Below are 27,254 nucleotides of genomic sequence, written 5' to 3' on the forward strand. Positions count from 1 at the left end.
GTCATTATCTTCGAGATTTCTTCGAGGGAAATGATAGGGCGGAGAATCCTTCCATAAATCTCTATTTGCTTTGCTTAGCCCCGAAGTATCTCGATCTCATCTCGTGGGCTTTGTCCTCTGGGCTTCATTGGAGGGTGGATGTGCATGAACGAGCTTCTAGTCGTCATGGCCTTTGGTCCTTTGCTTGGGCTTTGGCCTTCGTCTTTCTTCGTGTTATTGCGTGATCATGGGTCTCGTCGAAACATCACCGAAAATGTCCAATTTCCTGCCAAAATACAACATGCTCCAAAATCCAGGACAAAATCGAAAATGGTCAAGTTCGGGTGCCAAGTGGCGGGTTAGTACATGAATCATCCCGAAGAATTTAGCAAAAAACCTCTCCTAATTGTATAACAAAATGGGTACTTAAGGAGCGCCAACAGATACGTAGGTTCAGGCAGCACAATGCTTGTTACAGAGTGGTGGAGTGTGTAGGCTTAGGGTACGGAACCAGGCTAAGGTGATACACAGGGTCCGGAAACAAGCACGACTTTACCAGACCTGGCTCCGACGTTCCGAACCCCTCCCTAGCAGTGGGTGAGGCCATTCTGTCATACTCGATCCTTTGAGATATGGAGCTGGAACTGCCGTGTAGGACTTAGGAAGCCAACCCTAGAGCTAGAACGAGATCTGGACCCCTAATTACCCAGCTCCGGGTACTAGAGCGCTCGTTACAGGGTGGTGGAGCGTGTAGGCTTTGGGTACGGAACCGGCTAAGCAGCTACACAGGACTCCGGACCACCCCAGGAAACAAGCACCCCCTCTCCAGAGAAGGTCCCTAGGGGTCCAAACCCCTCTCCCAGCAGCAAGGGGGTCCGGACCTGGACGGCAGTCCGGCAACTCAATACAGACCTTAGCTGTAGCGACAAAAGTGGAAGACCGCGCGGGGGTTAGAAAGGGAAAAGCCAGAGAATCGAAATGCGAAATAAAAATTTGACACAAAGATAGAACTGGGAGCAGATATTTCCTTTGCAACCTGATATACATGGCTTGCGCGATGGATACCAGAGGCCGGGTTTATGAGGGCGGACCTCTACCGCTCTGGGCCGCGCGTTAATGCTAGCCGATGGTGCGATGGATTCCAGAGGCCGGGTTTATGAGAATGGACCCCCACCGCTCTGGACCGCATCTAATTTTATCTTATTACAAAGAAAAAAATCATTTCCTGCTCTATCTAAGTGTAAAACTTACGCAGATGCTTTATGTTCCATGGGTTGGCTAGCGGCACCCCTTCTTCTGTGGCAAGGTGAAAGCATCCAGGCCGGCATACTTCTGTAACCTTGAAGGGACCCTCCCAGCTGGGGGAGAGTTTGTGGAGCCCTGCTCAGTTCTGGATCCGCCTTAGGACGAGATCCCCAGCCCGGAGCTCCCTACTGTGCACGAACAGTTGATGATAATGCCTGAGCGCCTGGTTGTAGCATGCATTTCGGATTGCTGCTCGCCACCTTCATTCGTCAATGAAGTCCACATCGTCACACCGCAGTTGTTCCTGCATGGATTCGTCAAAAGCCTGGACCCGTGGTGAGCCCAGGTGAATTTCTGGGGGAAGGCATGCTTCAGCCCCGTAGACCAGGAAGAATGGGGTCTCCCCGGTGGCTCGGCTGGGTGTGGTCCGGTTGACCCATAGTACGCACGGAAGCTCATCAACCCATTTTGCACCATGCTTCTTCAAGCAGTTATAGGTGCGGGTCTTGAGTCCCCTAAGGACCTCTGCATTTGCTCTCTCGACCTGTCCATTGCTTCGTGAATGTGCCACGGACGCAAAGCACAGCTGGGTGCCGATGTCCTCGCAGTACTCTTGGAAGAGTCTGCTTTTGAATTGGGTCCCGTTGTCCGCGATGATGTGGTTCGGGACGCCAAATCTGCACACAATGGACTTGACGAATGCGATTGCTGATTTTTTGGTGATGTTCACCACAGGGGTAACCTCCGGCCATTTTGTGAATTTGTCAATGGCGACGTAGAGGAACCGGTACCCGCCGACGGCCCGGAGGAACGGCCCCAGGATATCCACACCCCATACGGCGAATAGCCATGAGGGCGGGATCATTTGCAGAACTTGAGCCGGTGTGCGTATTTGCTTTGCATGGAACTGGCATGCTTTGCAGGACCTTACCAGCTCAGCTGCATCCTGGAGTGCTGTCGGCCAGTAGAAGCCATGCCGAAAGGCCTTACCAACAAGCGTGCGAGATGAGAAATGACTTCCACACTCGCCTCCATATATCTCCGCGAGCAACTCGCGGCTCTCTTCCTGGGAAATGCACCGCATGAGGATACCATTGGCACCACGGCGGTAGAGATCCCCTTCTACCACCGCGTAGCGTTTAGCCAATCGTACTATGCGCTCAGCGGACACATCGTCATCAGGAATGACACTGTCTTTCAGGTAGTCCCGGATCTCGGAGATCCATGCATCGGGACCTCCCTGAGCAGGTGGGAGTGGCTCTATGAGGTCTCCAGGGTCCTCAACAGAGCACACAACCCAGGGCGGGCACCACGGATGGAATGCCACCGGGACCGCTAGCTTCGAGGTGCTAGCTTGATCCCCTTCTCCCAGTTCGGCAGGCTGGGCGGTAGGTCTCAGCAACCGTCTTTCGAAGACGCCCTCGGGCACGGATGCCCAGGTAGATGCTCTCGCGGAGAGATCATCCGCTGCTGAGTTGAATTCGTGTGGAACATGCTGCAGTTTCAAGGCGTCGAAGACCTTCTCGAGCTTCCTCACGTGAATGAGGTATGCCGCGTGCTGGGGATTGTTGCAGCTTCAATCCCCTCGGATCTGCTTGATGATTAGTTGAGAATCTCCCTTCACCAGGAGCTGCCGGACCCCCAGAGACAGGGCTTGTGTCAGGCCAAAGATCAAAGCTTCGTACTCTGCCATGTTGTTGGTGGCCTTGAACTTAAGGTGCACCATGTACTTCAGCTGATCTCCGTTTGGGTCGATGAGGACCACACCAGCTCCAGCCCACTGCTTGCGGACGGACCCGTCGAAGAAGAGTGTCCAGTGGGGCTCGGTGAAGACTGGTGTCCTGACTTCCGGCTTCGGGGGTCCGGCGTTGAGGTCCGAACCCCTAGAATTGCTTGGGGAAGGAGTTCATTCTGCTATGAAATCAGCCAGGATTTGGCTTTTGACTGCATGGCGGGGTTGGAAGTCCAGCTGGAACTCAGCCAACTCTGCTGCCCACTTGGCGATGTTGCCCGTGGCGTTGGAGTTGTGCAGGATCGCTCTCAGCGGGTAAGAGGTCGCTACGACAACTCTGTGTGCCTGAAAATAGTGGTGAAGTTTTCTGGACGCAATAAATATGGCATAGATAAGCTTATGCGTCTCAAGATATCTAGCCTTTGTCTCGTGGAGGACTTCGCTGACGTAGTAGACTGGCTTCTGGATGGTCCGGACCGTGGCCACCGGGTCCGGCTCGCCCTTGTCCACCACGTCAAGTCCTTGGGCCCCCAGCGGTTCTGGGTTCCCACTGGGTCGAGGCTCCTCCGGACCCCCTTGTCCGGGGTCTGGACCTTCAGACAGAGGAGTGGCTGCCGGACCCCCATGTCCGTGGTTCGGTTCACCATCCTTGGCCGGGGAGACCCTGGTGTCCCCCTGGCGAGCTTGCTCCATCCTCTCGGCCACCAGCACCATGCTGACCGCCTCTACAGACGCAACAAGATACAAAAACAATGTCTCACCTGGCTCTGGACCCACCAATACTGGCAGTGAGGTGAGGTGCTGCTTCAGTTCCTGGAAGGCTTGTTCAGCCTCTTCAGTCCAAGTGAATGGACCGAACCTTCTCAATAGCTTGAAGAAGGAGAGGGCCCTCTCAGCTAGCCTAGAAATGAAGCGGCTAAGAGCGGCCAGAGATCCAGTAAGCTTCTAGACGTCCTTGATGCGGCCAAGAGGCCTCATCGCCTCAATCGCCTTGATCTTGGCTGGGTTTGCCTCGATGCCTCGATGTGAGACCAGGAAAACCCAGCAGCTTCCCTGCCGAGACGCCGAAAACGCACTTCTCGGGATTCAGCTTCGTGCGCGTGGCGCGCAGTCGGTCGAAGACGAGAGACATGTCCTCAACTAGTGTTGACCCTACCTTAGTCTTGACTACAATGTCATCGACATATAGCTCAACTATATCTCTAGTTAGATTACAGAAAGTTTTGTTCATAGCTCGCACAACTGTGGGTAAGGCATTCCGCAGACCATATGGCATGACAATATAGCAATAAAGTCCATCCACTGTTACAAAAGCAGTATGTTTCCTATCCTCTCTAGACATCTGAATCTGGTGGAAACCAGAGTATGCATCTAGGAAAGACAAAAGATCACACCCGGAGGTGGAGTCCACAATCTGATCGATACGTGGAAGAGGATAGGGGTCTCTAGGACATGCCTTGTTGAGGCTGGTGTAGTCGATGCACATCCGAAGCTTCCCGTTGGCCTTTGGGACGACGACCGGGTTGGCCAACCACTCGGCGTGGTGGACCTCCTCGATGAAGCCAGCGTGTAGCAGCTTGCGGACTTCTTCACGGATGAAGTTCTATCGCTCCACGGACTGCTTTCGAGGTTTCTGGCATACCGGCGTGGCGTCGGGATAGATCCTCAGATGGTGCTCGATCACTTCCCTGGGGATCCCGGGCATCTGTGACGGTTCCCAAGCGAACACGTCCACATTTGCCCGGAGGAAAGTGGTGAGCGCGACTTCCTATTTCTCCTCCAGGTTTCCCGCGATGCGGGTGGTCATGGAGGAGTCCGCTCCGATCTGCACGGTCTTCACGAGAACATTGTCCGGGTCGGACGGTTAAACCATAGGTGCCTTTGCAGGCGCCCTGGCTCACGAGGTGGATGGGTCCTCCTCAGAACGAGCAGCCTCTGCCGCCAGAGCATGCAGTTTCTCAAATACAGCGACAGCAACGGTGCGGTCACCCCGCACGGTGAGGACACCAGCAGGGGAAGTCATCTTCAGGACCAAGTACCCGTAATGGGCAATGGCCATGAAGCGGTAGAGAACCGGCCTGCCAATGATGGCATTGAACGGGAGGTTCACCTCCGCAACATCGAACTGGACGCTCTCTGTGCGGAAGTTCTCCTCGGTCCCGAACGTGACCGGCAAAGTGATGCTCCCCAGAGGGAACACCGGATGTAGGCCCACTCCAGAGAATGGGCGAGAGGCAGTCAGCTTGGACTCTGGGATCTGTAGCTGCTTGAACGCTGCATAGCTGATGACGTTGAGGGCAGCCCCACCGTCAATCAGCACGTGATAGGGCCTGATGTTGGCTATGACAGGGGCGGTGACTAGAGGTAGTACACTAGCCCCGGCCATGTTCTCCGGGCAGTCAGATGGCCCGAAGGAGATGGTGGTGTTCCTCCACCTGTGGTGCGGCGCCGCTTTCGGGACCCCCGGCTTCGCCGAAAGGACCTCTCCGCGTAGGGTCTTCATGTCCCGCCGGGAGACAAGCTCCCAGCTTCCGCCGTACATTACGTACAGCTTCTTGCGGTGCTTCTCGTCATCAGAGTCGGAGTTGTCGTGGCTGTAAACGCCCTTCAGCTCCCGAGCGGGGGATTGGTACCCCAGCTCCTTCTCCCCAGCAACGGCCTCACTGTCGGAGGCTTTCTCCTTGCCAGACCGCTAGCGAGGAGGGGGTGAGCCGTCCTTGGAGGCCTGCTCACGCCGCCCACTGACCCGCTTCGCGAGTTTCTGGATCTCGCGGCAGTCAGCGGCGCTGTGGCGAGCGGTGGGATGAACTGGGCATGAACCTCCGTGGCCACCTTGCGGGCGCGGACGCTTGCCATGCGCATTCTGGCCCCCAGCCGCTGCCGCAGCAGCTGGTGCCGCTGCTGCAGCGACAGGACCGCCAGCTTGTGGCTCCCCGCGACCCCGGTTCTTGTTCTTCTTTTTCTTGCCACCGCCCTGGACGGTAGCTCCGGAGCCACCGGCCTTGGCGTCTCCATCTTGTGGGGCTGAGTGCCATGCGCGGCCTTCAGCGACCCTGGCACACTTGTCAGCCAGGGAGAAAAGCGTGGCAACGCTTTCCACCTCGTGCGTCGCCAGTTTCTCGAGCATCTTCTCATCACGTACCCCCTGACGGAAAGCAGTAATGATAGATGCGTCAGAGATACGAGGAATGGTACCCCGTATCTTGGTGAAGCGCGAGATGAATGCCCGGAGCGTCTCTCCGGGTTTCTGCCTCACGGCGTGGAGGTGGGCCTCCACACCATGCTGCTGGTACGCACTGGCAAAAATCGCAGTGAACCTCGCACAGAGCTCCTCCCAGGACTGAATCGTCCCAGAAGTGAGGTTCATGAGCCAAGTCCGGGCTGGCCCAGTCAAAGCTACATGAAAGTAGCTCGCCATGACAGCGTCGTTGCCACCAGCTGCTGTGATGGTGGTAACGTACACCTGCAGGAATTCCGACGGATTAGTGGTACCGTCGTACTTCTCTGGCAGGTGCGGGCGGAACTTGGACGGCCATGCCACCGCGCGGAGGTGATCCGCCAGTGCAGCGCAACCCACCCCAGCCACCGGGGTGCCCGCCTGTATCCGAGCGTTTCCCGGAGGCTTGGGTGCCGCTGCATCCAAGTCGGCGTTGAGGTTGTAGCCCTCGATGTTGAGGCGGCGTTCTCGCGCCCTTTCCACGGAGATGCGGGCGTCCTCACCCGCGCGCCTGGGGTTGAGCTCCGTCCGCAGGTCTTCTGTTCGCGCACCCCTCACCGTGGGGGAGCGCACGGACACCGACGCACCGCCCTGGCGCCGGTGGTAGGGATATCATAGTTATGTGGCATTTGGATATATATATATATATATATATATATATATATATATATATATATATATATATATATATATATTCTACTAAATGATTGCAGAATAAGGCAGAGAAAGAAACAAAAAAAGTTCAGACTGACGAAGTCAAAGAGCAAAGCTTAGGGCCAAAACAACACATCCAACATATAAGTAGTCTTGCATACAAACAAACTGAATGGAACATCATCCTTAGCTGCTATTTTGGACCCATGACAAGCCTTTGCTGCGGCCAAACAATGGTTGAAATCTGCATTTGGTAAATTATCAAAGAATCAACCAAGATAACTAACGCATATGAAGATAAAAACACGTGTGCTAATCTGGTGTTCTCAAAGTACCGGCAGGACTCGACAAGTGACTGCACAAGATAGAGAATGTAAGCAGTGTACTACACTTGATAGCAGAAATTAAAAGTGTGCCAGAACCTGACAAATGTGAAGTGTACTGCAGACATGGTTGCCATACTAAAACATCTTAAATAGTCTACAGTAAGTCATGATTTAAGGTCGTAAATTCCTGGTGATATAATGCCCATTTTGAGTTAGCAATTTCCCATTTGTCTTTGGCAATGCAATTAAGAGCTCAGCGCGGGCAGCTCGCTGCATCCCTCACTGGCATTTTCCCATTTGTCCTGGTTGGACCCGTTACGACACGTGTTCGTTTGGTATAGCACGACGTCATGGACTCATTTTCCTTTCGTTTTCTTTTTTTCCCTCTCCCTCGTTGGTAGTGTGTGTGTATAGCGATGAATGAATTGATCTTACTCTAAAAACCAATGATTCTAACATGTGATCTTCAGCAACATCTTATTCTAAAAACCATCTTGTTTCCTTCATTCATAAATGAGAGGCACGTCCCATAAAAAAAATGAGAGCCAAGTATACCTTTTATTAAGGAAGAAAGAGAAACTGTTCGTTACTGTTCATTAAATGAGAAACTGTTCATTAAACCCGTCCCGCGATTTTGCCCCGCGTTTATCAAATAAATTTTGTCAGTTATCTATATGTAATATTTCTAATTAGTGGCCAAACATTGGCGTACGAAAATTTTTGAAAACTAAACAGCCTTTAAATACAATAGAAAACTAGGCATCCGATTGTGCCATAGCAAAACTCTTCAGTCGATGAGGATCAGGGAAGCTCGTTACTGTTGGTATTTCGTACAGATCGGAGCGGCCTGCAATCTGCGGAACGGCAGGGAGGATTGGCCCGCTTGATCGCAGGGCTCGGCTCTGCGGACCGGCGGAACAACCAGCCGGCTCTCCTTCACGCGTCCGCAATCTGCACAGAGGCTGGGCTCTCTGTATTGCAGCGATGAGATGAGGCCCTGGACGCGTGTCAGTCGTCCGAGCGGTGTCGCACGATAGGCGCTGTGCGGCACGGCCGCATAGGATTTTCTTCCGGTCACGCCCGAGCCCGAGAGGCAACAAGCAGCCAGCCGGGTTCCGTTTCCTATAAATATCTCCACCCCTCAAGTCCTCGGCAACCGCCTCCCCCTTCCGCACCATGGCTCTCCGTTCCGTCTTCCTCCTCGCCGTCTTCCTCCTTCCCCTGGCCGCTACAGCCACCGCCTCCGCTTCCGCCCCCAACTCCGCCTCCACCTGCACCGCCACAGACTTGGGAAACTCTCCGCCGCTGGACATGGCCGGCCCGCAGTCTTCTTCCTCCGCGGGGGAGATGACGGAGGAGGAGGCGCGTCTGCTAGCCCAGCTCGAGGGGCTCATGCGGGAAGGAACCGCGGCCCAGGATCTCGCGCAGCGCGTGGAGCACGTGCGCAGCATCCTCGAGCTCCTGGGATTCCGCGAGATGGCCGCGGCGGCGCCGTACCTGGTCGCCTCGCCCGTGCTCGCCTCATGGCCAGGACCCTTGACAGTCTTCGCCGTCCCCGACGAGGTACTTGAGTCGTCCTGCCCGGGCTGCCCGAGGGTGGAGTCGCTCGTGGAGCACATTGCCCTCGGCGCCTTCCCCTACGCCGAGCTCTCCTCCAAGCCGATGAGGAAGGTGGCCACAGCTATGCTGGGGTTCTGCTTCACCTCAGCCAGTTCCTCCGCCGGCGGCGCGTCCGACGACATCATCTCCGTCAACAATGTCAGGATCGCGCGTCCGAATCTCTACAACAACGGCCGCCTGGTCGTCCACGGCATGGAGGGACGGGTGGTGGTGCCGCCGCGAGGATCGTGCTACAACGCCGAGCGCGTCGACGACCTGCTCTCTCGCGTGGACGTCCTCAACCTGGTCATACGTATGCTTGCCAACGCCGCGTGAGGAGTTGAGTGGCAGATTCTCGGCGTCCCTCCCCTTCAGAACAATATGCAGTTCGTCTGGCCTAGATAACCTACTATTAGTATTGCCTACTAGTGCGTATGTGTCTCATTAGTATTAGTTTGTTTCATGAGTTGGAACTAAAAATGGATGAATTTCTCGCCTTGTGTTGCACTGATCATCTGTGATCCTGATGCGTAATTGTTGCAGTGATCAAGTGCTTAATCCCAAATCGTTGCTAAGCACTGTCATTGGCTAGTTACATGCCATGTTTTTGAGTTCTTGTTCTTGTTTTTCTTCCAATTCTAGCACTCCAATCGATTTTTGCCCAACATCAAAGTTGTGGATCTCATTTTTCTCTACAACTTTTGTTTTGGCCGAATTTCAAGTTCTAGTATGGAATTTGAAGTTGTAGCTGGTCAATTTCGGATCAAAATCATTTGAATTCCGTCACTGTGCTACCGGCTCCCGCTGCTGTGCATCGTACCGGCGCCCCTGCCGGCGGAACAGTCCGGCGAGCCCGTCGGCCATCGCGATGCTCCTCGCACCCCGCAGGCAGGCCTTATCCGCTCCCAGTGCCATTCCCCTCCCCAGGCAGGCCTTATCCGCTCCGGTCGACCCGTGCCGAGCAGGGGCAAGAGCCGCGCCATCATCGCCGCTCCGGCCAGCTCATGCCGCCGTCCGTCGATTCCTTCCGCAACCACCTCCCCAACCACGTCCCTCACCACCTCCACACGTCCCCGAGCCCGATTGAGCCGCTCCCCGGCCGAATCGGCCTCCCGACCGCCGGCCACCATTGAAGGTTCGCCGGAGCTCCGCCCCCTCACGCCGACGACCCCTCTCCGACCTCCCTCCGCCCAAATTGAGCCCCTGGTGAGCCTTTCCGCGGATATCTATTCCTCCCCGGCCCCTTTACCCTTCCTTTATGGCACCACCGCCGGCGGAACGCCGTCGCGGCCGCCATGGGCGCCGCCGCGCCGTCACGGGCCGCCCCCGCGCGGGCCCCTGCTGCGCCGCCTTGCGCACCAGCCCCGCCAGGCCGCTCCGGCCGCGTTCCGGCCATGCCCCGCCGCTGGCAAGCCACGGGCCGGCAGGAACGCCGCCGCCGCCGCCTTGCCTGGCTGCCGCGCCGGCCAGGGGCGCTGGCAAGCCTGGGGCTGGCTCGTGGCCTCCCAAAAATTCTGTGCAGCTGGGCTGCAAACTGCTCCCGGTGCAGCCCCTCTCTAGATTCGTGACACGCGTACATCTACGAGATCCAGCGATTGTGCGGCCCCGGCTCTCAGGCGCGCGTTATGCTCGCGGGTCGCGGCTCGTCCGTGCTCACGGCAGCTCGCTCTGATGAGTTTTCAAGCCAGCTAGTTGCTAGGGGCCGGGTTCCCATATTTGTTCCATCACATCTGCACATGCACCACGCGCCAACGGCCAACGAGGTACTCCGTAGCCTTCAAAATCGATAGCAGTTTGCATTGGAGTTCATTAACGCCACGCTGCGTGAGATGGATGCGGCTATCTCCGCTCGATGTGTACATGGAGCTCATGGCGGAGCACCCTCTCTGATCCTAGCTAGTAACATAGAACTCGTATTAAATAAGAGAACATAATCGATCAGCCTTCTAATCAACTCTAGCTCCAAATAACACTATAGCAGGCCGACCAACGGCACAAAGCTGACCTCGGGCCGGGGCTGCTGAGATGGAGCTCCATCTCAAAGCAGTCTCCGTCCTCGGTTCGACCTCACAGCTGTGGCAAATCATCGCCATACGGCCGTAGCAGCAAACGCAGGTTCCTCTGGTTGTTGGCTGTAAGAGGCGAAGCAGATTACACGAGTGCGTCTCAGAGAGACGCTGCGACGGGCGAGCCGCGAGCCGAGCGCGGGTATGGGGAGTAGAGCCGAGTATAGCCTTCCTAAAAAAACGCGTGGTATCCTATCCGAGGCCGCGGAGAGCGCTGGATCAACGCGTGTCGCCAATCTAGGGCAGCCTGCACCGGGCACAGTTTGTAGCCCGGCTGCACAGAATTCCCCCCCACCCCCACTGACGGGTGGGGCCCGGTCGTCAACCCCTGTTTAGGGTTTAGGATTTTTTCCATTTATTGTTTAATTGGCTGAAATATTGTATAGTTCATAGGAAAATGCAGATAAATACTAAAAATACAAAGTAAATTTCGTTAGATTACTTAAATCCAGATTTTCAGAGGAAAAATACTCACGCATGTTAAATGTCAGTTTTACCCCTGCTATAATTTCATTTGAGCTTAAGCTTGTCTATTTTATATATGCGGTTCTGCTAATCCAAAAATCCTGAAATTCATGCAGTAGTCTAATCCTTGCATGTGTAACCCTCTATAAAATTTTCAGGCCCTGATGCTATGCAATTTTGTGTAGATTTATTTATGTTTAGTTTATCTTACTAGGGCTTAAATAAATGCTTGCTGTCATCAATAAATTCTGAAAAATTTATGTGGCATGCTTTATCATTATCATGTTTATCTAGTAAAATTTTGTTGCTTGCTTTTTATTAGTTCCTAGCTATGGTATTTTCCTTTATTCTTGTTGCTAGTTAATTCCTTTGTACATGTGTAATTTTAGCAAAGCAAGCTCCTGTGTAAATCATGTTAAACTTGTAGAACCAGATTGTTACATGTTTTTAAGGTACCTTGCTCGGATTTGCTTGATAGTAATTAAAGTCCATAACTTACTTCTTTTTGCTCTAGGTTATGTTTACTCCTCCTGACGGGAGAATAAACCAGGGGTCCCTAACGGGCCCAACTTATGTGACGCAAGGCCCCGCAGACTTATTGGGCCAAGGACGGGATGGCCCGATAAGCCGCGCGGGGAACTGCCTTCGCTGCTAAGCGAACGGGTCTGGGAGCCCGACCTCCCGGACACGTGGCGGCCCCCCGACCTAGCGCCCCGGGTCAAGGTCAGGCTGGTGGCCTGAGACGTGCGCTCCAAGGGCGCCGCGCCCCTGACAAGCGTGCCAGCCAAGACAGCCCCCGTGCAAGACCCAAGGCGCCGGTTCTCCTTATCTTGCGCCAAGGACCAAGCCAGCAGGCTTCCCTGGCCAAGCTAGCAGGCCTCCCTGACAAGGGGACAGCGTTGCTCGCGCGGGCCCCTTGACACAACGGGAGGGGGCGTTCACATATGCTGCCTCCCCTCGCCGTAATGATGGTCGCCTCTGCGTACCACTCCATCACGCCAGCGATCGTGACCGGACGCTCCCGGCCAGGCCTCGGTAAGACACCCCTCACCAGGCGCGCCGTCTGGTGACAGAGCTATGTAAGATAGCCCCCCAGGTAGGAAACCCAGGCTCCGGCGGTTAAGACCGAAGGAGACCCCCGAGTGACCGACCGGGTGGTCGCACCGCCCGGACTGAGCCAGGATGGGACAACGCCAGGGGGACACACCGTTCAAGGAGATCGCCAGGATCATTCCTTGCACCAGAAGATCGCCAGGATCAAGCTCGCCCACTCCCGACAGACTGGGTGGGCCCCGACGACTGACAAGGACGATTTGCGCCCCGACGGTGCAAAGGCATAACGTTAGATAACTGTAAACGGAGGTCCCACCTTGGACTATAAAAGGGAAGGCCCCCCGCGTAGGAAAGGGTTGGTTGGACTCCCACGGGTTCGACACTACTAGACTAGCTTGTAAGCTCCCATCTGAACTTTGAGCACCCGGGCTCAAGAGTAATAGAGTAAGAACACCACCCCCCAAACTGGACGTAGGGCATTTTCAGGTCCGAATCAGTCTAAATCCTCGAGTCTTTGCGTGCTAGACCATATCCGATCAAGCGCACAACAATCAAGCAATTGAGTAGTTTTGTAGTCGCCCATTTCCAGCAGCGACACCTCCTAAGCAAGTTTAATAGCTTTGCTTTAAAGGAAACACTTCAGGTTAAAATGAGTTGAATTCTTAACCCACACATCACCCAAATTGTTCAGTTGTAACTTTAGTTGTGGTGGTTATTCAGTCGATGCCTGTCAGTTTTGCATGTTCTGTTAATTGCATTGCATTGCATTGCATCGCATTGCATCGCATCATGAGCACTTATGCATTTCTTCCTCGCACTATTGTTCTAACTCTTGCATGGCATCCTTTCATAAGTGTAGACACCGCAAACGAAGTAGTCTACGAGCTGGTTGCTGAGCCGATCCAGGAGCCGCACACAGGAGAGCAGCACGAGGAGGCAGGCGAGCAAGCTCCGAAAGAAGTAGCTAACCCCGCTGACCTGCAAAGCAAGCCCTGGGGCATACTTTTAAAATTATGCAATGTTCTTGATTAAGTATTTGTGCATTAAGTTCTAAGAATTGGTTGGAACCTTAGATGCATGATCCTTAGGTACCTATGAGTCTCTACTAGTATATAGACACTGTTAAAATTGCTTCGCTAAGTAAGAACGCGGTAGAAGTCGAGTGATTTCCGGTCACTTGCGAGATATAGGTCCTGTGACTTGTGGAAAGTACTTGAGAATGAATCACGAAGAAATTGGAGACCAGGCGGAGATGAAGTTGGTCACGGATATGAAATAGATGTAAAGTGAGCCTCCGCCTGTGTCGATTGAGGACCGCACCATTGTTGGCATTATTGATTGAGGATTGAACAGTACTAACCACATGCCGGAAATAGGAGATAGTCGAAACCGGTAAGCTATAGACCTAATTTACAACGATTCTTTGAATTGCGTGCTGTTACTCTGGGCGTGGTATGATGGCGGGTGTCGTAGTCGTCCTCGGGTTCTCTGGGAGTTCGCCGTGTGGGGCTCTTCACCCGAGTTTTGGCAGGCGTGGTTCAGATGCCGTGGTAATGATGAGAACAGTTGACGCGTGTGACCCGACAGGACATGCATGTGTCGTGTGTGTTAGTTCCACCTTGCAAGGTTAAATTGGATCGATTCGCCGTAACTCGCGAATATGAGAGCCTTGGTCACTGTGTCACATCGTAGTAAAGGAATGGAATGGAAACAGAAGGTTAATTGTTGGCTATGTTGTTCTTGAAGAATTAATATGTACACCATGTTTTGCTTGAGGTAGTCGTGCAAATCTAGTTGTAAATGGTACGATAAATATGGCTAAAATCTTGAAAGTAAGGATCAACCATTAGAAGCTTTTCAGCAAACAAAACCAGCAGCCAGAAAGCTTTCCATGTTAGGAGTCAGCTAAGTATATACCACTAGTCGGGTAAGTCTTGCGAGTATTAGTATACTCAGGGTTTGTTTGTAACCCTTATGAGCAGGTTGTGTTCCCGTTGACTTTGAAGAGATCTGTGTGTCTTGGACTGGTCATCCTCTTCCTGCTGGTTGGACCGTCGAGTGGGTCCCGTCTTCGCTTTGAAGCTCGGGCTAAGTCGGCAACACATCGGTGGACAAAATGTGGAGCTCACCTTGTATCGTCGTTTCGTAGTTACCTTATTTCGAACTGAACTCTATTTTTGAGTTTCTGTTGCGTTTGAACTCTGTTAATTGAATTTCGAAACTTAGCTGTAGAACTGGTGTTGTAAATTAATTTAAGATTCTTGTACGCTTGTATTATGTGTGCTCGTCTTTGTGCGAGCCTTTTCTTGCGATTTGTGGTCCTGGAGTATTGTAGTTTAATCGGGATTTACCCGACGGACTATCAGATTACACCGTTTTAAATGCATAGAAACTGGATTAATTATTAAGATGATAGTTAGCGCATTTAAGTCGGTTTAATTTCGACGGGTCTGCTGCAATATCAGTAATCAATTATTGTGCCGTTGAAAGAAAGTATATATTTCATGGAGTTTGATCGAGCTAGGAACTCAGTTTCGCCTACATATCTCCACAACACTTTTCCTCTCTACCACGGGAGGTAAAAAAGCAAGTGGCAAGTAAATATTGCAACGCTGACAAGTGGGGTCCTTCCCGTCAAGGGAGGTAAAAGTTAAAACAGGCGTGCTACTGGAGCCGTGAATCCGTGATCCACAGGCAGAGACCTACTCCGTACTCTCTTGTGTAATTGCAAACCACTAGGCTTCCCCCGATGGAGACCATTTGTGTAATTGCGATGTACCTTTTATTAATATGTATATAATATATATAATTTCTACGTATCTATTAAATATTCTAAGAAAATTTGGAATTTCGAATCCGAGCTGACAGTTCGACACAAACTCCGAACAAAAACACCGAAATTTCCCTGCCGCCCCGTACAAGTGTACATGCAGCGAACCGGGTAACGGCAAGTCCCGGCCGGAACAGTCTCTTCCGAATTGCAGCGTAGACGGCGTTACACTGCGGGCCAGCCAATTGGCACACGGTAGCCGGCTGGTGTCCTTATCCTCAGGTGCGGTGTTTGTTGTGCGCGACGACCCACGAGCACGAGCAACACAACGCGACGCAAGTATGCAACCCAGCGGCCGCTACCTCTCCCCTGCCTCGCATCTTGGTCTATAAAGACACGCCGCAGCCACCACGCCACCACCACCAACAAACCAGACGCCCAGCAAGGGGCGATGAAGGGCTCCCCGCTCCTTGCCTTTGCCTGCGGCCTCCTGCTGCTCGCCATGGCAGCGAGCGGCGCGGCTCCAGTGGCCGCCCAGGAGGGTCGGCTCGCTCTGCTGCCGGCCATCGTCGGCGAGGCGGCGCCGACCAGGAAGGCCATCGCCTGCATCGAGGACACAACGGCACGCGGCCCCGTCCGCACCTACAGCGCGCTCGCCTTCCTCCCCTCCGCGCCATCCACCGCGGTCGCCTCCTCGACGACGCCCGCGAGCGACCACTCCGCGGCGGACACCTCGACGGCGGCGACGACCGAATCCTCTGCTGCGGCCACCCCCTCGACGCCGACCGACCCGTCCGCACCGTCGACCACGGCCACCCCGACGGCGGCGACGAGCGACACGTCCGCGTCGTCCACCGCGCCCACCCCCTCGGCGCCGACGCCGACCGACCCGTCCGCGCCTTCCACCACGGCAACCCCGACGGCGGCGACGAGGGACACGTCCGCGTCGTCCACCACGCCCACCCCCAACAATGTTCTGGTTCCACTACACCCAACAAGCTTACCTTGTTCGCCAACAATGTTCTGTGCCCTGCTTTTACCATTTTGGAGATTGCAGGTTTTATATGATCACATACGTGATCATATAAAATCTGCCATGGACATTGTTAGCGATCGCATACTGTTTTGAGCAATTTCTGTTCGTTTCGTTAAGTGTGGAACAGTGAAGTTAATGTGATCGCTGTGCTTTTCTCGTTTCTTCCTTTTTACGATCCCTTTCATATAACGCTTGTTGGTTACTAAGCGATGATGTGATCCATGTTCTTCAATTCGGCAACAAGTTGCAAGCACTAGTGCCTTTCTATTTTAATCTCACTACCGGACATGTCGTCACATCCATGCGTGCTTGTTCCACTGGATGGCCAATTTGGGGTTAGATTTCACATGTCTGATCAACATTAGAATTCACATTTCTCCTAAAAAATGTTAGCATTCACATAGTCCGTACGTCTATTGAATACAGCGAGAATATCTATTTACTCTCCCTGACTTGCGGGCCCGTGTGTAGAGAGAATATCTATTTACTCTCTCCCCATCGGCCCCGCCCTTTCTCCACCCATCGTACACGAGTACATGACAATCTGGTCCCTCCAGCTTATGAATACTTTTTTAAAGAATATATATTGCAAATTAAATTTGAATAAAACCAACGAATTCGTGTTTATATAGGATAAAAGGAATGTAAAAAGGTGAGCCAACGAATGACATATGGATTCAGCATTGGAGTGGGACCGGAAGGTTCCGTGGGGACCCATACCATTCAGCCTCCCACCCAGTCCCTCTGCTCTTCACGAATCACGATACGTTTTTATGTCTAACGGGCCGGTTTGGGATAGGGAAATGAAATGGGACAAAAAAATAGATGGGTATGGGATAGGGATATGTGTTTTTATCCATTCTGATCCCTCGACTCCTGCTAGATGTGTAGCTGACATGGATACTTCGTTAAAATACCGTTGGTACAAAAATGTTATAGGCAATGCATTTTGTAGTAGTGTTTCAACTATGAAACCATTCATTTTGAACCCTCAACTATTGGATCAAGATTCTATCTTGGCTCGAATTTAATGTGTGTTTTTTGGTGATGTAAAGATGGCACATTGTGCCAACATGAATACATGATGGAAGCTAAAAGTAGGCATTGCATTTTTAGAATTAGAAGCATACCTTAAAAATTCTTCTATTTTTTCTTCACTTGCAAGGATGTATCTAGAGCTTATACTTCAGCAAAATACGTACTGCATTCATAGGGCTGAGTGTGTATTTGTTGTGAGTGCCTGAGTTCTATTGTATAATCTAAAAAAAAGTTTAAAGAAAATAAAATAGTTGCATTGTTATCACCAATTAAGTATCCATGTCAACTATTTTTCTTTGGTCCATCAAAATTGGTAGCGCTACCGGGGCGCTGTTCGTAGCAACTTGCCGTCGCCTCTCGGAGGTCCACGATAGCCCACGTCGCCTCACCACACCATCTGCCTTCCTCATCTCCGGCGGCAGCCACCATCAGAGACGCCGCCCTTGCAACCCGCCACCTCCGTCAAGCTGTTGCGTCTTCTCGACCACCGGGAGATTCGGTGACATTGCAGCCCATGTAGCAAGGCCCATCAAAGGAGAGAAGTCTAGAAGCGCACGCAAGTACAGGAAAGGGAGAGACACCAGTCGCGAAGATATATAAATCGATACTCACGCGGTCACGCACTCACGCCCCCCACCCCAACTCACGAAACTCCGGCACCACATTTCCTCCGCCCAGGCCAGGCACCCCGCATCCACGCCCACCCCACCGCACCGCCTCCGCCATGGCCTACACCTCCGCCGCCACTGCCACCGCCGTCGCCGTGCTCCTTCTCGCGTCCTCGTGCCTATCCACTGCACAAGTAATCAGACCTGAGTTGATCTATGCCTTCGTCCGCGAGCAGATGGGGGCGGCGGACCTTGTCTCCTGGGCTCGCGAGATTGCCTACGCGCAGCGCGAGAACTGGTGCGGGGAGAAGGGCCGGCGCCGCCCGCGCGACTTCCCTTTCAAGCTTGGATCCGATTGGCGGCATCCCATCGGTATGAAGGACGGCTTCACTAGGGTCGAGGGCCGTATGTGGGGAGTCATCGCCTTTGCCCGCGGCCTTCAGACTTACCTGTGCTCTGCCAAGGCGGAGCCGGAGGAACGCCGCTGCTGCTGCTGCGGTAGCTCAAGTCGCCGCTGCTGCTGCTGCTGCACACCGGGGTATGGACTGCCTGCTCCGAGCTGTTTCCTTCGTAGTAGTTCTGCGATATCACTATGGTTGAATTGTTGCGATTTTATTTGATAAACCTGAAAGGACTTTACATGGGAATGCTGTTGTTTACGGACACATGCGGGGAACACATCTAGATTACTATGTGGAGTACCCTCAGGTCTCATTTTTTTTCCTTGCAAAGCACAATTTCATAGGGTACCAGATCTGCATATAAACCAAACATCTGGTGTTGAAATACTATTTTCTCTTGTCAGTGCTCCTCAGTTCCTGGGGTATGAAAAGGGTAGTGTCTTCTAATTTTGATGGTTATCAGGGTCGTACGGTCGAGCCTTTTGTATTGAATCTTGCAGTGGATGCGTGTGACAATACATCTGCATGATGTGCTGCTGTTATGCTATGGATTGTTGTTTGTGGGTTTATCCTCCAGGCAGATACTTGGAACAAAATTTATATATGCAGGTCGCAGGATTAGATTTCATCAGAACTTAGGGTTGTGATTTGCATGCTTAGCTCGTCGATGGATAGAGTTTACCCTGTCCAATTTGTGTTATGCATTGTGACTGCTTTTTGATGCAGGGTTTGTTTTTTCCGAGGTTTTTATTCTGTTTTTCTGCTATCTGATCTGACAAACTCGCAGTGTAGTCACTACCAGGTTGATGTTTTGAAATCCACCCATGATACGAATGTGCCTATGCCAGTTCGATTCTCAGCTTCTAAGTCACCAAAAATCTCTGAACTAAATCCACAAACCGGGTGAACATCCCACCCATTACCATTAGTTGAGTTCTAGAGTGCATCTGCCTCTTATGTGCAAACGGTTGTAGTCAGGACACCTTTTGATCTCCATTGCCTGTATAGAATGCCCATTTAGTCAGGACACTTTTGTCTGTGCAGCAATTTGTTGGGCAATCTGGAAATGTCGCAACAAGGCGTGTTTGTACAAAAAGTTGCTAAAAAACCCACTTGAAATCATAATGCATGCTTGCTCTTTTATGACTGGTTGGGCAGGTCTCTACAACCTGGAGTTCCAGTGCAAGCTGCTGGAGGGAGTCAAGCTGCTGATGGGGATCGCCAGAAACCCACGCCCCGCCTGCGCTGAGGGGGGATTTCCTGGAGGACGTGAAGGATGAAGGAAGTGAAGCTTGAAGCTAGGAGACTCTTCAGCTTTCTGTTGTTCCATTTTTTGCTCCCGATGGTGCTGCAGTTTTGCATAGTGTGTTGAGTCAGGCTTGTTCTGAAATTAGTTTCTATGTTACATGGTTGTTTTCAGAGTCGGAACCTGGGAACCCTGGGTGTCGCTTACAGGGTGGCCTTGGCCCGAATCAGGTCCTTCTGCCCCTGTTTCTTTAGACGTTTGCTCCCTCCCTCTGTGATGTACCAAACTATCGGTATTTCAGAACCTCTGTGATGTACCAAACTATCGGTATCAGAGTAATGGAAATGGGGCTTGCCTCGTGTCGAAAAGGAAAGGAGTCAGAAGACTGTTCAGTATTCCATTTATATTGCATTATTTACAGGCCTAGCCTCCTCTTAAATAAGTATATAGTTGTACTCGTACTGTGTATCTACACATTGGTTTGTGCCTCAGGACACCAAATCGTTGAACTGACTTACACTTATAATAATAATAAAAAACCAAGGCTTATGATTTCCTAAGAGAATTTCACGTTCCAGTTTGCACATGTTTACCTGTTTAAATGCTGTAGTCTGGAATACTACCGAGGCAATAGGACTTAAATTTCTTTTGTAGTAGTATTTTAATTACATCCGTACTCCAAAGCTAAGTTATGTTTGCCTTTGTTCTACTGAATATTGGCACATTTTTTTTAGACCTGACACTCATCCCTGTTGCACACATAGTCCTTGAATTATGTCATCAGATAGCATCATATTATACCAATTGGAGTTCAAGTCTAACCTTGATTTATAAAGCCTGTTCTCTATTACGGTGAAAACTGCAGCGAGTATTAGGAAGCACCGCAACAAAGTTATATATGTAAACCCATGACTTTGTAAGATGTATGATTTATTGTGGCTGTTCCATGCTGCAATGTATTGTTGTTTGTATGCATATTTCTTGGAAGACCGTTTGTATTCTTATTCACCTGGCAGATAACTGGGAGTAAAATGTGTAACTGCATGATTAGACGTTCTCAGGTTTATGATTAGACGGACATGGAACTAGTCGGGATACTAACCTATGATGTAGAGAAAGTATTATTACATTGTTAACCAAACAGTACTCGTATAAACAAAATAAAATGCTAGAAACGTACATGATCGAGCTAATTAAATATACTAAGCTACTATTTTCTGCATCCTGCGTGGTAATGCTTATTGCCGCATTGCACCTTGTATTTTCTATACTCCTACTCTTCTCTTCTCATTCTGCGTGGCCTGCCTTGTCGGTCCTCCTGCAGTCGAAGTAGTATGCCGTGATGGTGGTCGTGCGAAGCACTTTGAGGGCGCCGAGCAGCAAGTAGACAATGACGCCGTCCACCGGGAAAAGTGCGGTCGCTATGCTGCTACCATGTGGCAACCGCGCCATCGTGACAGAGTGCGTCCTCCAGATTGCCTTCTCCAGCGCAAACACCACCAGTGAATACAGCGCGGCCTGCGCCAGCTTGCGGCCCCCTCGCACGAGTCTTCGTGCGCGGCGCACCGCAGCAGCGCCGCGCAGGCCAGGCTCCGCCGCCGACACCACGACGGCCGCCGAAAGTACGGCATCGTAGTAGAAGAAGAAAAGAAACGCGGTGAGCTCGAAAATCAGGACGAGGAGGGCCATGCCTGGGCTCAAAAAACCGGCTGGGATCACCAACCATGTCACGCCGACCGAGGCCCACCCCGTGATGCTGCCGAACACGGACGTGACCACGGGGCCCCGGAGGTTGCTCCTGACCAGCTCCCGCAGCAAGGAGGACAGCGTCGTGTTGTGGGGGCTCTCGCCGGAGCACGACGCCACGGCGGCGAAGACGGTGGCGACGTCGATCGCCAAGCCAAGGGCCACGTGCGCGACGACGCAAGCAGCACCGGCTTGCAGGAGGCACCGCCGGCCAGGCAGCAACTCGCCGGCCTCGAGGTCCGCGGCGGCGGCGATGAACCAGGAGTAGAGCGTTCTTCTGGCGATGAGGAAGGCCATCGATCGGGTTGCGTGCAGCGCGGCGAGCGGCAAGAAGAGGCCGCGGTTCCGCGTGGCGACGACCACGCCCTCCTTGAGGTAGCCGAAGAAGCTTCTGCCTCCTCCTGCGGCACGAGGTGGTCGTGTGACGGCCGCCATAGCCTGATAGCCGCCGCCGGTTCCTCAAGAATCGGGGAGGACCAGATGGGATCGAGCTACTCGTCGAGTTTCTTTCAGAAGAAGAATTACGTGCCTGCGACGAGTTTCTGGTTTCGGGATTTCCCAAAACAATAATATATATCGGTGGGATGTCGTCATGGGCCGAGACTTGGCTGTAAAAAGAATACTAGTGACGAAATCAGAAGCAGAACGGAGAACATCTCTCGGTACAAAGTACGTTACCGCATCCGCATTCAGTACGGACAGGACGGAGACACTCGCCGCGGCTGGGTCCACCCGGCCCGTCCTAGTCCATGTCCAAGACCCTCGGTACTCGGCCGGCACCAAGGAACGCAGCGCGCCGACTTGTAGTTGTAGCACAACATCCGGTTACTTCATCAGAAAAAAATGCATCTTATGTCGCAATCAAACTGTTCTGCAGCAGTACAAAGGACAGATACCTGATACTCTGATTTAAAAGTGTAGTCAAATCCCTATTTATATTTATTTATTTCTAAAGCAAACAATATTTCTTTGGTCTGTTAATCCGAATTCTAATCAAAACTCGGACAAATCAATCGGAATCCTAATTAGAATCCTGAGTAAATTGATCGGAATCTTAAGAGGAAGAACAAATGAACCGAAATTCCAATCAGAACTGGACAATCAATACCTCACGCGGGCATGGAATGATTTGTGCATAGAGTGAAAGAGCATAAATTCAGAGTCCTATATAGATTCCGGTAAAATTTATTATCTCTCACACTATATGGACCGTTAAAATTGATGATATTATCGTAGCAATGTACGAGCACCGTGCTAGTACTAGTAACACATAATTGCCACAGTGACATACATTTATAGAAGAGTTAGTAGATAGCTTGTTTTTTTATCAGGCAAAACTAGACCCCACAGGCAATGGGTAAAGGGGTCCACGAGCATCCCTAATTCCAGGCACCGATGAGCGCTACCTAGCCCACCGAGATTCAAAGTTCAGTGTGAGTGTCGCAGAACTTCACCATCAGGTCAGAAATCATCCTCCATGCGAAAGGTACGTAGCTCAAACTGTACCTGATGTGTAGAAAACGGATAATGCTAGCATAGTGAGTTGACTTGTTCAGAAACATTTGCTCTTACTGTTTGTTTAACAGACCGGTCAATTGAAAACCAAAAAAGGAGAGAGATGCAAACAGGCAGCACAATGTTTGCTAAAGATCAAGATTTGGAGTGTCACAGTACCGCCTTCTGGCTCAGTCTGGATACGGAATATTTGCTTGTGTTTAGTAAATTCTAAGTAGAAAGTACAATAAACAAGTAACGTTCTGGCCTATGTCATCGAATGATTCCACATTGCATGGTCTAGGAAGAAGGAGCAAATGGAACACAGTCGCAGCTACTGTGTTCCTATTACATTGTGAAGGAAGTTTGTCCAAGCTACAAATTTCCAAATGAAGTTTCCTAGGACTCATGACGGCTAGAGCGCAAGGTAGCCAAATCGATATGGAAGCAAAATGACACCCAGGTTGCTTCAGGAATTAGAATTCTGAACATGTGTGAAGAGTTAATTCTGCAAAACAAGAATACACGATTGATATTGTTCAATTTTGCTTTCTGATTAAAACGCAGGACTAAATCTCAGTAAAAGGAATTTACACACCGTTTTCTTTTGAGATGAAATTTACATGTTGGTTAGCAGTGCCTAATTTTTCAGGGTGTAAAGAATCAAATAAGCTTTGCAGTACCATGGTCCATCCAAATTGAAGCAGCAATCAAGGAGGTCGAAATGTATGTTACACTGTCACAACTCACAAGCAGATTGTTTTGCTGCAGTACAAGGCCAGAAATCCGATTTACAGATGCAACCAAGGTTTTACAAATATTGCATCATGGCATACATTTATACAAAAAACAAACTTTGGTTTGTTAATCAAACAAGATACCCATTGGAAACGGGTAAATGAGCAAGCACCCACAGGCTTCCCTGATTTCAGGCACTAGCGAATGCTGCACAACCCACCCAAGCTCAAAGTTCAGTGTCACATAACTTCACCATCAGGTCAGAAACCATCCTTCGTGCGAAAGGTATGTAGCTCAAACTGTACCTGGTGTGCAGAAAATGGAGAATGCAGGAGCATAGTCAGTTACTTGTTCAGAACACTTTGCTCTTACTGTTTAACAAGCCAGTCAATTGAAAAGAAAAACAGGAGAGAGAGATGCAACTAAGCAGTGCAATGTTTTCTAAGATCAAGATTTGGAGGGTACTGTTTATGAACAGACGGTGAGCAGCCTAACATAAACTCTAGAATGTTGAAGATAGCTCAAAGAAAATTCAATTCTCAAATCATGTTTAGTCATTTAGTTTCTGAAACTAAAACTAGAAGTATACTGTTTCTGCAAATTGCAGACAGTACCACATAAATACTACACAAATGTGGATGTAAGTACACAAATTAGCATTGTTTTTCCTCTAAACATGGCAATACTAACAGAGAGCAAAAGAATGGTGCTACTGCTAAAACCACCCAGACCATGAGCAGTGCTTAAGTTTGTGGTGGTTCTATGTTAAATACTTCAGTGTTTCATTGACATGGACTGAACATACTAAGTATATAGAATGGTTAAAAATAATTGAGGAAGCCATGTATAACACAGAAAAATACTCTGGGTAGCAACTGACAAAAATTGATTCATGGAAAACAGCAGCGTACTCCCTCTATCCCTTTTTATTGGTCGCTCGGGAAGCGTGACCCCCTCACAGTCAAGGTTCCCTAGCAACGAATAAAAAGGGACAGAGGGAGTACATAACAATTTATTCCAGTTGAGATGCCAGTTTAAAAATTGGTAGCTCTTGGGACTCACATAGAACATTCATAAGGGTAACATTCAAGCGTGGGCACATATGTTCTTTTAGCACAGTCAGTTTAAGGAAGGCTTAATTGCAAGCAACATAGATCCTACAGATATGGTTCTTTGACCTACAAGTCACTAGCATTATTGTAAGGACAGAAACCTTACCAAAACAGGGCGCAGATCTCACATATGATCGCAATCAGTGTTAGCAGCTTGTCATGAATCTGCAAAGTTAAACCAAATGCAGAGAGTATGGTTATGTGGGATTTGGACGTATGCCTATTCAATTTAGAACTAGATCATGAGGAAAAAAAATACAAGAACAGTTCAAATATTTTACAAACCCAAAGAGCGAAGATTAGAGCCAAAACAACACATCCAACATAAATAGCAGTTGCATACAATCGAACTGGATCAAACATCATCCTTAGCTGTTTTTGTGGCCCCATAACAAAGGCTGTGCTGCCAAACAAAGGTTGGTTGAAATCAGCATATGGCAAATATTAGACAATCGAGAAAGATAACGAGCAAATATGTTGAGAACGAGTGCATTAATTTTGTATTTGATGATAAGCACACTTTAAGTACTAATAATTGTAGAACTATTGAAGTAGCAAGACCATAGAAAGTTACAAGTGAAGAAACTGTGTTATTACCTCCCAACTGTCAACATGTTTCCAAACGTAAACATGACTGCGAATTTGATAGGTCTAGCGAAGACGATAAAAGACTGCACAAGAGACAAGAGAGTGAAATGTAAGGCAGTGCATTACACATGATAGCAGGAATTTTGAAGTCATTACCAGAACCGAACAAATATGGCATGAAGACATTCTTGCAGCGGCTAAAATATCTTAAGTAGTCTACAGCAAGTCATGATTTAAAGGCTTAGCACAAATTCCTAAGCTCCTGGTGATATGATTTCTACACCAATTTGGAGTGAGCAGTTGCCCATTTGTCTTTTGAACAGCAAATAAGAGCTAGGATAGCATTATTTCTATAACACTAGTAGAAGAAAAGCTAAACAATGTGCTTCTTTGATACAAGTAACTGTGACAGAGAGCATTCTATCCTGACAAACAGAACCAACCTAAGTTCCTGCCCCAAATCACAATTACTCACAAGAGTACAAGACCAAAACAGAGGTTCCTGCTACATCAAACGTGATGGAAATAGCATAATCTCCTAGGCTAATTAATTCTCCACCTGCAGGGCAAGCAAGCTAGCGACTATTATAACTCTCTGAGAACCGCGGAGGCGATGAATTGCGGGAGCGTACCAGGATCATCAGGGCGAGTCCGGCCACCAAGCACGCCGCGAACGCGTAGATCCTCTGGGCCAGGCAAACGGCGAAGACCGAGTCAGATCGATGCTAACCAGACTACCAGAGCCATGATGAAATCCTTGCGGCATTCCGGGGTTTCAGAGGGGATCCGCTTGACCTGGAGCTGGGAGAGGGAGCATAGGTCCTCGGTGTCCCCCAGTATGGAGTCCTCCGGCAGGTCCTCCTCCTCGTTGCCGCCGCCGACCAGGGAGCGGCGGAGGCGGGTGAGCGCGTCCATGGCTGGTGGCGGGGGTCGGGTCTGTCGAAGACTCGCTCGAAGCAGGGGGGGAGGAGGTGACGTGGGGTCGAGTGAGTCCTGGGCAACAAGAAGCCCTCCTGGGCTGGAACCCATCAAATCTAGCCCGGCCCATGAACGGCCTAATCTGATTGTTTTGGCCCAACAAGGTTACATATAGGAGTAGGACTAGTAAAAAGAGAGGAATTGAACACGCCTCGTCTATACTAGAAACACATGCGCGGCTTTGCCGCGCCCTCCCTCGAGGGCCAGTTTAGGATTCAAAAATATCAATGATGCTTATAACGTCGATATATGGTCATTGGAGCCAGCAAAGTCTTGGGAACCTGCATTGGTCTGTTAATCTTGAGTTGCTAGTGGTACAACCAGTATTCTTCTGACTGCTATAATTCTAGGTGTGATAGTGATTTCTATAACTTAAACCATCAGTACAACAAGAAATTTTGTTGTACTACCATAACATAGGAGATTTAGGTGAGCATTCAAAGCAAGGCAAATTTTGTTTTAAAAGCTGGATACAACTTTTGTTGAAGATTGCAGATTGCTAGATAAGGGTATGCAAGTTTGCCTAAGTATGGATCACTGTCATCATGAAACTGATGACCAAACTCTTTGACATGAAAGCTGCAAGAGAATTTAACTGGTTTCTGTGTCTGCTCCATAGTTCATCATTGATCACCAATTGAAGGAACAAGCAAGAGTTGTCACACTTGAGCCGCACCCTACTTGCTTTGTACGAATAATTACGAATTTGTCATCCTGAGTCTTCGCTTTAAACCAAGGACAATTGCATTGCTAAGTACATCGTGCCTTAAGTTCTAGAAAACCATGTATACATCATGCAAATGAAAGCTATTGCCATGTTTGCTGGAATTCTTCGATTCAAAACTGTTTGCTTAGTAGTTGCCTTGGTAATTGTCTTTTCACACCTATGGCAAACTGATAGTTTTGGTGCAATTCTATTATATTAATTAATATGATTATTTTAGATAGGTATTTAAATAAAATATATATTAAAAGAAATATAATCTTCAGTAAGATGGAGGCGTATCAATTGTCAACCATGAAATAATCAACAATGGTTGCAATAGAATTATAACTTTATAGAGAGGTACCTATCTCAAAAGGATTCATGTCTCTAGATCATTCTTGAATTCAATGTGTAGACGGAGCTCTCTTTTCATCATCCTTTTTGGTCCTTGTAAAAA

General features: G+C 50.2%; 2 protein-coding genes across 2 annotated transcripts; one reads left to right on the forward strand and one right to left on the reverse strand.

Moving 5' to 3' along the window:
• Positions 1-17,614: 17,614 nt before the first annotated feature.
• On the forward strand, positions 17,615-19,808 carry LOC120671964. The gene is made up of 2 exons (XM_039952243.1): positions 17,615-18,326; positions 19,348-19,808. The coding sequence occupies exons 1-2, from the start codon at positions 17,905-17,907 to the stop codon at positions 19,436-19,438; spliced, it is 513 nt and encodes a 170-aa protein (XP_039808177.1). The 5' UTR covers positions 17,615-17,904; the 3' UTR covers positions 19,439-19,808.
• A 3,535-nt stretch (positions 19,809-23,343) lies between these two features.
• On the reverse strand, positions 23,344-26,072 carry LOC120676423 (vesicle transport protein SFT2B-like). The gene is made up of 6 exons (XM_039957685.1): positions 25,909-26,072; positions 25,746-25,799; positions 25,123-25,196; positions 24,811-24,928; positions 24,632-24,690; positions 23,344-23,718 (listed from the first exon to the last, which is right to left on the reverse strand). Exons 1-6 carry the CDS (start codon positions 26,026-26,028, stop codon positions 23,640-23,642), a joined length of 504 nt encoding a protein of 167 aa, XP_039813619.1. The 5' UTR covers positions 26,029-26,072; the 3' UTR covers positions 23,344-23,639.
• Positions 26,073-27,254: the final 1,182 nt, after the last annotated feature.

The sequence above is a fragment of the Panicum virgatum genome, chromosome 5N, assembly GCF_016808335.1.
Source record: "Panicum virgatum strain AP13 chromosome 5N, P.virgatum_v5, whole genome shotgun sequence".
In the NCBI taxonomy this organism is placed as follows: Eukaryota; Viridiplantae; Streptophyta; class Magnoliopsida; order Poales; family Poaceae; genus Panicum; species Panicum virgatum.

Bases quoted from the DNA above. Each gene is read 5' to 3' on its own strand.
- LOC120676423 (XM_039957685.1), bottom strand. From the start codon at position 26,028: ATGGACGCGCTCACCCGCCTCCGCCGCTCCCTGGTCGGCGGCGGCAAC. The intron at 25,197-25,745 runs GTACGCTCCCGC...TCTCTTGTGCAG, and splicing joins GACTCGCCCTGATGATCCTG to TCTTTTATCGTCTTCGCTAG. The intron at 24,929-25,122 runs GTAATAACACAG...TTTGTTTGGCAG, and splicing joins AACATGTTGACAGTTGGGAG to CACAGCCTTTGTTATGGGGC.
- LOC120671964 (XM_039952243.1), top strand. From the start codon at position 17,905: ATGGCCTACACCTCCGCCGCCACTGCCACCGCCGTCGCCGTGCTCCTT. The intron at 18,327-19,347 runs GTATGGACTGCC...CTGGTTGGGCAG, and splicing joins TGCTGCTGCTGCACACCGGG to GTCTCTACAACCTGGAGTTC.